Genomic DNA, 12,251 nt, shown 5'->3' on the forward strand with positions numbered 1-12,251 from the left:
AGTCGCACTGGTACCCCTCATGGGGAAGGCTTCAGGGTATCAAGTGGCATAGACCATAATGACCATGATGTACTGATGGCCGTGAATGTTAGGTTCCAGTGGACCCACGATATCCATCCCAATTCTGAAAAAGGGTTCTTTTATCAGAGGCATTGGTTGTAACGGAGTGTTAGGGGGTATACGGGGATTTGTCTTCTGACATACCCCACACTCTTCATAGTATCGACCCACATCCCGATACACCCCTGGCCAATAAAATCTTTTAAGCACTTTCTCTTGTTTTTTTTCCCTGGCCAGATGACCACCAGTGGTGTCGTCGTGTGCTAGTTTTATCACGGTCGTTCTGAAACTTAGGGGTACTAACAATTGTTCTACCTCTGCTGCTGTTTGACCCTTTGTCACTCGATACAGAAGACCTTTTGATGATTTAAACCATGGAAAGGTTGATCCTTTCTCGGGAGAAACAATGGACTGTTCCCATGCCATTTTCAGGGTAGGGTCTGTCCCTAGTTCACTGCGATATGTAGGGTGCTTGGCCTCTGGTAACCAGTCTATCAACCCTGTAAATTTGTTCCCTTCAGTCCACTCCCTTTTTCCTCTTCTGACTTCACTCCTGCTTTTCTTGTGTGATTTTAGGGGTGTACCCCCTATGTCTATTTTGGAGAATGGGGCAGTTTGTAGCCATTCAGCCTCTTTTACACACTCTTGGAATGATGGCAGATCTGTCCCTAATAACACCGGGGTCGGTAAGTGAGGCATTATGGCTACCTTCATCTTAGATTCAACCCCTTTAGCCTCTATGGTAACTTCCTTTTAGGGGTATGTCTTAGTATCACCATGTACACATTTGATAGGTATAGGAGCCATCGTCCCACCCCCATTCCCACTTACTTCCGGTCTGACTGCCGTCTGTTCACTTCCGCTATCAAGCAGGGCTTGGCTTGGCGTCCTGTTCACTCTCACGTCCAGGAAGTACGGGTCTCTGCTTCGCCTACTTTCTTTTCCTTGAATGTACCCAATTTCCATTGGTTCAGCTGGTTTAGATTTCTTGGGGCAAAACCTTGCGATATGTCCCCAGTCCCCACAATTGAAACACTGCGGCTGTCTGCTTAAGCTTGGCCAGGTTGCAGTCTTTGGTTCTATCCGTGGAGGTCTGGTTCCCCTGTTCCCGGTCCCTTCATGATAGTTGTTCTTGATAACTCGGTGGTCATTCCCTGGACAGAACCCGCCTTCTGGAAGGCGGAAGCGATGTCAATGGCTTCTGCCAATGTGGGTCGATGGTGCTGTCTGGGGTAGAGCCTCAGTAAACTGCTCCAGTTTTATTTTATCCACCACATCTTGAACGCTACTATTAGCTGGTTTTAACCACTTGTCCGTTATATCCTGGATGCGATAGTACAATTGTCGGGGTGTTTCCCCAGGCTTTAGCTTGGTCTCTCTGAGTCTAATTCTGTAAGCTTCCTCGTCCATTCCCATGCGTTCCAGTATGGTCCTTTTAATATCTGCATATGCAGTATCTCCAGCTGTGTTAGCCGCCTGGTAAGCCCCCTGCATGGTTCCTGTTAGCAAAGGGGCTATGAAATGGCCCCATTTCTCCAATGGCCACTGAGCGTTTCGGGCTACCCTTTCAAAATTGGTAAAAAAATAGCACGGATCCTCCTGCCGTTGGACCATAGGGTTTCCTCTAGTTACCACAGCCTCAGTCACCTTCTTCAAAGCATCTTAACCGGCGGCCTGCAATTGTAAGGCCTGCTGCAGTGTTTGACGATCAGTCTGGGCCTGGTGAGATTGCACTTGGATTGCTTGTTGAAGTTGCTGTTGTCCTTCAGCCAAGGCTTTTATTATGGCCTCCATTTGCGTGCTGCCTTATCCCACCACTGCCACCAAATTTGTAAGGATGAGGCAGGAGAGCAGTGTTTTGGAAAATAAAACAGCCTTTTATTCAGGTGTACAAAGAGAAAGAAAATAAAATAACTTCAGTCTTCTGCTCCTTCCTTGGTAGGGATGCACCTGTTGTCTTCTTAGGTTAATCTTCATATGCCCAGAGCGTCTCCGGTGTGGCTCTCTCTCTCAGCTCAGATGTTCTGAAAGAAACCAGATGGAACACACCCAGTCCGTTGTTAGTTTCTTCCTTAAATAGGGGTCAGAGTGCTTTTGACCAATCAGAATGGGGTTGGTGGTTAAGTCTATAAATATCCCCATAAACCCTATCCCTTTCTCTCTCTGTACGAAGGTTGCCAAGATGTCTCATCCCCCGTTCCGGTTACTTTCCCCTTCCATGGGTTGCTGTCGACTTGACTATCCGGTGAGTTTAGTGTTTGTATGCATGAGCGGGGAGCGGGTATTATCAAGTCAGTGTCGCTTTTGTCTTGTTCAGCGTCCGTTCCCGTTTGTTTGTTACCGTAAATGAACGGAGCCAGAGACGCCGTTCATTTTCCTCGTGGTTTTGTTTTCCCGTTTCTGCCTCCGCAACCTCCTCCAATCTGTGCTCGAGCTGGAACTTTGTGAGCTCCGTTTGTGTCTTCCCCTTCTCCTCACGGCCGGCATTTGATTCAGCCCCGCCATTGGTCCCATTTAGATGCCGTCCCGTCTCCACATCCACATGTTCACAAAACTCTATAGCAATAAACAGGTCACCCTTGTGTTTGCATTCTTCTTTGACACCCTTATAACAGTGGAAGGAGATATGCCCCCTGGCCCCTCAGGCACACACCTGGTTGCTTGGTTCATCCCAGTGCATATGGCTGTATCATCTCCCCTTGGTAGTCCCCATCGATGACCCCAGTTGCCACATCCTATCGACCAATCCTCATTTTGGGCCAATCTGCCCGTAAATCCCCTTCACCTTTTAGGCCTGTTTTCATTAGGGTCTTCTCCCGGTGGAATGATCACCTCCTCATCTCCACACAGATCACATACCATGGCTCTGGATGTTGTGCCGGTGGGTCTTAGTCAGTTGGACTATCCTCAACATTTATTTTGGCTGTGGGGGACCTCTATATCTTGGTCTGAATGATCCCACGATGACACCATGAGTCAAAGATCGCCTCAAAACATGCCTTATGTAGCAGATTCCCTCAGGTTCTTCCCGAGTTCTCGGTTCTGAGGTTCTTCTTGGTCGATCCCATCCAGGGATCCCACAAGAATAGTACCTTTCAGTTGCCCAACTTGGGCTTTCCTCTCTTGCCCTTATACTCCTCGACATGATCTTCTCTCTGTGTCCTTTTCTTTCCTTCTACTCACCTCCCGGCACTTCCATTGTCTCTTCTTTCCCTCTAATGTCTCTCAATACCAGACTTTGAATGATTGTAGTACTTGTAGTAGTGATGGATGTACAATGTGTGGTTATTGACTGCTGTAGTATTAATGTACTGTTGAAGATGTGTGCTTCCCCTGCAATTGCATAAGCTACTGTTTCGGCAGTGAACCATGCAACATTCCCACAGAGCCTTCTTCTGCCCACCCACGTTTGGCCTTTGGCTCTGAGGACATCTTAATTGATAATGCTGTTTGCCTCAAACACTACCAATTAAGAAACTGGCAGCCCTTTTTACAAAAAGAGATAGTGCTGTATATCCTCCACCTGGGATCACCACCACTACCTCCAACCATTTTTCCAGGCACCCCCAAGTTTTCTTTGGTTACCCTAAAACAATTCAACTGCTTGTTTTGTGCATTTGCGCGTCCATTCAAACAAGCTGGCCCATCACAAATTCCTGCTTTGACCTACTTCTCAGTGTGCTGAAGCAGTTGGTGTGTTGCATGTCACAGCCAATCAACTTGTCACTAATGCCCACAGCCTCCAACAATTTTTCCGGTACACCAACATTTTCTTCCCTTTATAAAGCCAGGAGAATCTACCTGCGGGAACTCGTTTACCTGAATTTCTTAAATGTTTCACAGATCATTACTTCACAAAAAATGTGGGTGATTCGGGATTCTGATCAATCATTCTGCCCAAGTTTAGTTATGAGATCCATAAACCAATTCAATAGCATCTCCTGCACTCCCGGCACGAACAGGCATTGACACAATTTGTGCTTACAGAAATTGTTTGTTTCTGCGGTCACTTCTGGATAATGCAAATGGCATCCTAGCGATGGGGTGGAGGCTGGGAAATGAATTGCCTTTCTTAGGGGGTCCGTTAGTGCCAATTACAATGATTGTGAGTATAATTCAATGACCTACAGGTCAGAAGGCCCTTAATAGTTCAACGATTTTTGACTGAATTATAGCATCTTGAAGCCATCACAATAATAACAGAGCTTCATCGAAGATGGTAACCATTTCATATTTAGTAACTCCATCAGCATGCCAGTGTTGGTCTGTAAAGATGTGCAACAAGTTTTAAAAGGTTTTCCAGATACTTACAAAAATTAAAAGCGAAGGAATGGCATTGTGGTAGTGTTAACATTAAAGTAAAAAGAAGATAGGAAATCCTTATGGCTCATGAAAAGGTGCTGGTCGGAACAGTGTACAAATGTGCACTCTGGCTAGCAATTTTGTTAGGTATTACTCACAAAGTTATGACACCCACAGGGTTATCAAGAGTCCATAAGCTTTGCCCATATGGAAGTCTTTTGTCTCTTTGATCACTTCCTGGTGACACAAAATGCAGCAGAGTTCGAAGCAGGTGCCTGGAAAATAGTTTCTTTCTAACAAAGCCAGTTGGTGCCAATTGAAAATAGTGTGAAGTTCTTGTAATGTGCATTTGAGTCTGAAGGCCCTCTCTCTAAACATGTTTAGCTGATCTATAGCGTCCCGTGGCCTTCAAGAAATTGGAGCTTCAGTGGAGATGACAACCATTGTAAATTAAGTAAAATCAAACAACCTCATTGGTGTGTCCTTATTGATATGGATGAATCTATGACTGATTAAGAAAGTTTATCCAGGTAGGTTATATGTTAAAATCTAAGCAATGGCATATTGCATGTGCCAATACTAAGATTAAAGTTAAAAAGTGATGCGTGTCGGAACAGCATGAAAAGTAGCACTGCATTTTGCCAGCAATTCTGTTAGTTGTAGCAACTAGTGAGTAAATGAGACTCACTCAAACTATGACCTCCCTTCAAAAATGGCTCCAGTGCTTTAATGGTTTTCTAGAATGTTGCATCTCTCTAAATGTCTCTTAACACTTGTGTTCTACTTTCTAGCCTGATACCCAGTCTCGCAGTGTTATGGATCATTCTAATCAGCGCCACATAAGAAGGGGATCTCCTAGCACTGGTAAGCAGACTATTTTTTCCTTGTGATCAAAATGGTAATCTGTCAAGGGGTACTTAACCCTAATGGAAGAATTTTGAATATATTCCTTTAAAGATCAGGGGTTTCAAAGTTTCAAATGCTCTTCTCTTCCTCAAGCTGCTCATGTATTCTTGCAATTGTATAGCAACTTCTTTGAAGAACTGAAGAAAGGCTGCAGAAAATGCCATCTCCAACATGAAGATAGTTAACTATGCCAGTATACCAACCAGACCACAACATTATTGTTGTTCTCCTTTTTTATCTCTCAGGTGTTTGGTAACATCTCTTAGACAATGTTAGCACTACAGATTTTGATCTCAAAATGATTACATAAATAAGTCTTTCATTTTATAAAGTTTTTTATCACTTTTTTACTAATCTTTTGTTAATATTAAGATAAGTTGGAACCACACCATCATATTGACAGCACCAGTGCATTTTCTTGTGCTTCTTGTTTTGGAGAGTCAAATGTGCCTTCTTGTTCTTTCCACTCATTTCTTTGACCAATGATCAATTAATAGAAATTGTTCCGAGACTGGTCTGTAGGTTTCAACAGTGTATTTTATGAGTGGATATCGCTCTAGGGCTTGGATAATTAAATCACTGGCTTCATCCATATCCAATGTTTGAAATGTATCTAAAATAGCATTGACATTGTAGATATCAACAGCTACAATGTGCAAGGGACAACAAAACCACTTTTGAGAATGGCATTAAACTACTGAGCATCAGCCCTGTACCTTATGTTGAAGGAGATATTCTCGGTGTAGCTTATGTGTTTTTCCATATGATAGCTGCCTTTATTTTTAAAGGTAGGATTCTGTAAAGCCTACCAGCAAGTGCCATTGCCGCCTCCAAGGGTGGTGAAAAGCCTGGCTTGCAGGGTCCTGCAAATGACTGAGTTCATCAGACATTCAAATTGTAGATTTTCCTCTGCCATAGAAGTGAACTGCCTGGGGAAGAAGGGTCTGTTCTATGGAAAGACCATGTACATCTTGAGTAGATTCCTTCTGAAGTGAGTGAACCAATGAAGATGGAATGTCCCACACTGAGTACTGAAGATACAAATGCCATTGCACATCCATTTCTTAACGTTTTTCAAAGAAAAAAGGTTTTCTATTTTTGTATTAGTTTAAGGGAGCAATCAACTCAGCTACCCCTTACAAAGGGTATTCTCATGGCAAAGGGGTCAACAAGCAACACAAAGCCTGTAGTGGTTCACAGTGATATATTATGAAGAAAATGTGCCAAGGGTTTCACGTAAATTAAAATTAAGGGAATGGGACAATAGTCAGTCAACTCTCCCTTGTCTTTCCTTTGGCTTCACCACCTGGTGATTAAGTAAAATTACTCAGCTGTTGGTTTTTAAGCGTGTGCCACTTAATTCTTGACATGGTTGAGTAGTCCCTACTTCATTACCCTTGTAAAGATGTTGTTCTTCTTGACAGATAGTTCTGCCACTTTGTAGCTGAGGGTCCTCTGAATTGTGGGCAAAGGGGTCAGGCTTTTGTGATGTTGTCCCACACCTTCTGGGGCCAAGGTATGGCAAGGCTCAGGCTGTCCTACCAGTCAGGTGCCCCTTGGCTTGGCCACTTGCTTCTTCTGACCTCCCTTGCTCTTTCCATTTGGCTCTCAAAACCGACAACAATTAGGTCATCTTCAACTCTCCTAGTGGCTTGTAGCCTTTTCTTACAGCTTCCTTGTCCTCTTCCACTGACTCCTCCTTACTTGCAAATGGTTAATTTTAGCAACTCTTTTATGGTGTTACTCTCCACCTACACACACACACAATCTCTTGCTTCCCTTAATCCTCCATCATCTCCTCGAGCACCTCCTATGATCTTAGTCCTTTTTTTCTCCCCCTCCTTGTTTTGCTCTAGAGAATTCTCTTCAACCGTCTCTACTGTCTTTTCTTCCCAACTACTCCTTAGTGCTCTGCTGTTTCCATCCTCTGCGCTGGTCTCTCTCTCTCCGCTTTCTCTCCTTTCTTCTCCCTGTACTGCCCCATCACCAGAGCTCATTCTCTCCTCTTTCCATTTGTTCTTATCTAACTCAACTGCTAAGGCAGCTCCAAACCAAGGCAGTGTGTGGGTTGCTGGAGAGGAGTGAGTTAGCTTACCAGCACATGGACCCCGGTAACTTTGACATCAAGTTGGAGAAAAGAGACGTAGGCGCTAGTCACTCCTCAGCCAATTTATTGTTGAATTATGCATTAACATAGGAGCTACATTTATTGTTCACAAAATGTGTGATTTGGTTCACACCCCATAATATCTTATTAGTTGTGTTTGTATTTTTTGTGTATTATTCATTGAGTCACAGTTACACACTATTATTAACAACACTGCTTTTATGTATTGTTGTCTCTATTTTGCTTTACTTTGCAGCACTGACACTTTAAAGCTGCACTGCATTCTGTGTTTAGCCAGTATATATACAGTTCTTAAACTTGAGATTAATTGTTGATTTTTTCAGGAGAGACTCCATTGGCTGGACCATATTTGAGTTTGTTCTGTTTTGTTCTTTTTTTCCTTCTGTTTCTGCAAAATAAGATGAAACATGTTCACTGAAATACATTTTCTTAATAAATGAACCATTGTGTGTGGTAGTGCCACATCATAAAGAGAAATATGTATATTTTTTTATTATTCAACCGAAAATGACAGGTTTGAGTTAGTTCCTGTAAGGGGCAATTTTCATATTACTGTTTGTATTTGTCCCTAGCGCATGGCCATTACAGAACGTCCTTTTAATTTTTGTGGATAGGAGTGCAAACAGCATTTATAAAGTTTTGGAGAATGAGCATTATAGAGGAGAGAAGAGGAGGCTGGAGGAGTGTTGTGGTTGGAGAAAGAGCTGGTGTTGAGTAGAAAGAAGAATGTTAGTCGAGGAAAAGTGAAGGAAGGCTTAACAGCCAACGTGTTGGAGCTGGGATTACCATGTGGAGAGGAGGAGGGTGGTGAATTGATGCAGGGTGTAGGCAAAGTTACAGAGGATGTGTTGTTAGAGAACATTGAAGAGGAGGTGAGCGAGCTACTGAAGGAGTTTGTAGAGTGTAAGAAGGAGGTTGGAGGATTTATGGAGGTGGCGGCTCTTTTGGTAGAGGGGCTTGCCAGAGTCCAGAAGGGTCAGGAGGTTGTTGGCAAATTAAAGGAGGAGGCTGGAGGATTTTAAAAAGGAAGTGGGAAAGCATCAGCAGAAGCCAACCCAAAACCACAGGGACTACCCTGCAACCGTAGGATCTCCACCATTTGTATAAACAGTTGGGAAGTACTTTATAGTGGAGTCAGGACCTCCCCAGCTAAACCAGTAAAACAAACTTATTGAAATGGCCACTGAATCCAGAAAGGGGGCCAGCAGAAGAAAGTGAGAGACATTTGAACTACCTTTTTTCGCCCCCTGTCCGGCGTTTGTCATTCTGGCTCTAACCTGTAGAAAATACCAGATAAACTAATATGTACACTTTATATCTGGGGATGTCTTGTTCGTTAATTCCGGTGGCCGCGCTCACACACTCCGTTAGCTGAGCATGGAGATTCGTTCTTGCAATTCCAATCTGATAGCTTTGCACTTCCCATTCCGACTCAGTTGCTTTGTGTACAGCTTCAGATCGAGCTCCCATTTGCGAGTTGTAATTAGTGGGCTGTAATGGTCTGTGTAACAATTTCTTTTTTGATAAATGTTTTGGTCAAATCAAAATATAAATTAGTGTTTATTTTCTACAGAATCGACTTTGCAGTACTGGCAGTTTTTTCTCGTTTATCGGTTGGCCCTTTAGCCCATTATTACCCACATGAAACATAAATGTATTTCATTTCACTGGACAATTTTGAATCAATTCAACCAGTGTGCAATATGAATTACTGTAAGTCTTCTTTAAACATTATTTGGCTACATTTACCAGTATATAACCTAAATAACTTCGGTTCTCTTTAGTCTTGGGTCTGCCTTTAGAATCACATGTAACAGCGTATAACATAAATTACCTGGCTCAGTTCTTTTAGACGTCAGGTCTGGTGCTTTAAATATATCTATCAGGATACAACATAATGACTTGTTAAACTTCTCTCAAACTTGAGTGGTGTGACAGAGTCTCCAGCCAGATTCTGCAAAGAGTTGGGTTGGGGAAGGGGGCCACAGGGTGCCACTTGCACCGTGATGCTGAGACCTCGGAATGATCCCTGGATAACCCCCTTTGACATTTTGGGGAGGGGGGGAATATTGTCATATGTACATTTAGGATTGGAGCTAATTAGCAGCACTACTTTGAGAAATGACTGGGTAGTCAATTGTAAAGTAAATGAGCTATGAACAGTGACAGTATGATTGCAGCCTGCAGGTAGAAACAAAGGACCTGCACCTGTATGAAGGATGATTCAGTGAAAACTGCCTTTCACTTATGATTACTGAGTTTTTACGATAATCTTTTACCTGGGGAAATCATGAGTTTAGGGGATTTGCCAACCCATGGATTGTCACTCAAAAGATGGATGGACTTTAAGAGTTTGCTTATGGATACAGAATTGCCACTGTAAGGGTATAGGGTCTGGATATTTGCTCGTGGACAAGGTACGTTTCACCCATGCGAGATGGATTTTGGGCATTGTCAGCAGGACAAAACACTACCTTTCAACTCAAAGAAGTACAGATTCTTCCCATTGTCCCAAGAACACAACATTACATTTCACATGTTAGATTCTGTGCCTTTTCTCACTCTTTTGAAGTATAGATGAGACACATTTACCCATTTAAATAATGGGTTCAGGAGAATTGGCAGGCCTGAGTAAAAAAGTGTGACCTATTACCTGAAAGATGAATAAGTCTACTGAGGGATAGAGAATTTGTACCCTGTAGCAAGGATGGGTTCTGGGAGCTTGGCAGGAACGAAAACAACTGTTCCCTTATAGAAAGCAGACGATCTTGGGATTCACCCAAGTACAAAGAGCCTGTCAGCTTTGAGAAAGATGGGTTTGGGGTATTCGCCGAAGGACAAAGAACCTGCTACATGTATAAAAAATGTGCTGTGGGGACTAACATGAGGACAGAGAGCCTGTTGTTAAAATGTGAATCTGCACCACCTAAGGCTATACAGGCACACGTTATTGTTATGGTAGAAGAATGTGTTCTTTTGATTAGCAAAGAGGGGGTGAACTAGTCACCTGCAGGAAGGATTGGTTCTGGACAGTGCCCCATGATAATCGGCTCATTACTTGTGGGACGGATGGGTTTTGGGGATCCACCAGAGACAGAGAATTTGGTCATCTGCATTAACGATGGGTTCTGTGTATTTAGGCGGTGATAGAGTACCTATGAGGAACAAACTGCCAGAATGGATGTAAGCTGAATGATTTTAGATGAGTTCCCACAACAACCCTATTCAGCCAACCGTAGTCGGAGACAGACCAAATGCTTTCACACAATACTCTATACACATGGGTAGCAAAGGCCATGCTCAAGGCCCATCTCTGCTAGATGTGCTGGTGGATTAATGACCCACAATTACAATGCAAATAGCAAATTAAAACAGTGAATCAAGAATGGATAAATTAGATTAACACTGTAAAAACATTATGTTGTCACCTGTAGAAATTATGGCTTCTGGTATTCATTTACCCAGGTATATAAAAATATGCCACTAAGAGGAATAACTTGTTCTGTGATCAATGATCATTAGCTAACATGTCGCCTGTTATAAGGACAGGTTCTGTGAAGTCACACGGGTTTATAAAACGGGTCAACTGTAGCAAAGGTGGGTTCCCACAGATGGGCAAACTATTAATCGTAGAAAGGATGGGGCTATTCAGAGACAGAATCTGCCATCTGCATAATGAATGGATCTGGGAATTCCCTCCAGAGACTGGGAGCTTTGCCTATAGGAAAGATGGGCATCTGAGTATTCACTCAGAGGAAATGGAGATGGTCCAGAGTATTGTCACAGGGCTACAAAGGCTCTTCTCCAAGACAGGAGGGGCTAAAGGAGTTATCCCAGGCAAGCGGAGCAATTCACTTACAGTGCATTATGAGCTCAGTTGATCAGAGCAGGTATCAAAGTCGTACACCACAAATAGTGTATAGGTCCAATAATACTAGAACGGGGCAAAGGATTTAACAAAGAAATAGACAGTTTATGGATTCAGAGGTGCTCCCACATGGTTTAGGAAATTGGCACAGGCATCAAAATCCACATCAACATCACTCTTAAGACTGGATGTATTTTTGGGAATGGCATGGGATGCCTTACTCAATGCCTGTCATCGCAAAGGTCCAAGACAGGATTGCCCATTCATGTGTTTTTGTTTCTTTCTGGAGGTTTCATCCTGTAGTTGTTGAACGCACCTGGCCACTCCCTAAAGGCAGGAACCCTAAGTGATTTTGAATGCCTGACCTATTACTGCAAACACTCAGAGAAATAAGGTTTTCTGTATTCGTGCCCATTCCGTCTTTGTCCTCTCTCTGGAGTGATCTCACCTCACCTCACCTCAAGGCAAGGTAAGCTATGATATGATATGATATGGCATTTATAATGCGCCTATACACAAGTGTTTAGAGTGCACACTCTACTTAGTCATATTTTCCCCTATATCAAGCCGCACCCCATCAGTGTGACACCTCTCTCCACACACTTCACCCGATCACCCTACCACTCACTCTCTGGCCACCCCTTTCGACGACCGTCCATCCATGATCCATAAGTATCCACTCTTCATGCACTTACCCGATCCATTCTAGCTGAGCAGTTAGCATCTAATGTCTGCAGCACTGTATTATCCTAAAATCTTGCTTTCTTTGCTCAGCTCTTACTGAGGCTGTGAGCTGTTTACAAGCTATGGCGTGTGGTGAATCAGAGATAGGAGACAGACAAGAAGACCTGGTTCAAACTTAGAAGTTGTATTAAAGCAAACAATGCCTCACCTATCCAAACTACTATGATGGGTTTCCCTAAGCTTAAGAAAAATAACAAGACTAGTGCTCGTCTGCATGTATTACAAAACCTCGGTCCTCCATCC

The 12,251-nt window shown here is 43.2% G+C and overlaps 1 protein-coding gene across 4 annotated transcripts in view; it reads left to right on the forward strand.

Moving 5' to 3' along the window:
- The window catches only part of FAM149B1 (family with sequence similarity 149 member B1), a 1,843,046-nt gene that overhangs the window by 1,648,673 nt on the left and 182,122 nt on the right, over window positions 1–12,251 (forward strand). For all 4 annotated transcript variants that reach the window (XM_069610541.1, XM_069610540.1, XM_069610539.1 and 1 more), the window contains one exon: window positions 5,154–5,226. In XM_069610541.1, the coding sequence (XP_069466642.1) occupies window positions 5,154–5,226 (73 nt within the window). The remainder of the gene's footprint in view (window positions 1–5,153; window positions 5,227–12,251) is intronic.

The sequence above is a fragment of the Ambystoma mexicanum genome, chromosome 8 (assembly GCF_040938575.1).
Source record: "Ambystoma mexicanum isolate Mex_15411 chromosome 8, UKY_AmexF1_1, whole genome shotgun sequence".
Taxonomy (NCBI): domain Eukaryota; kingdom Metazoa; phylum Chordata; class Amphibia; order Caudata; family Ambystomatidae; genus Ambystoma; species Ambystoma mexicanum.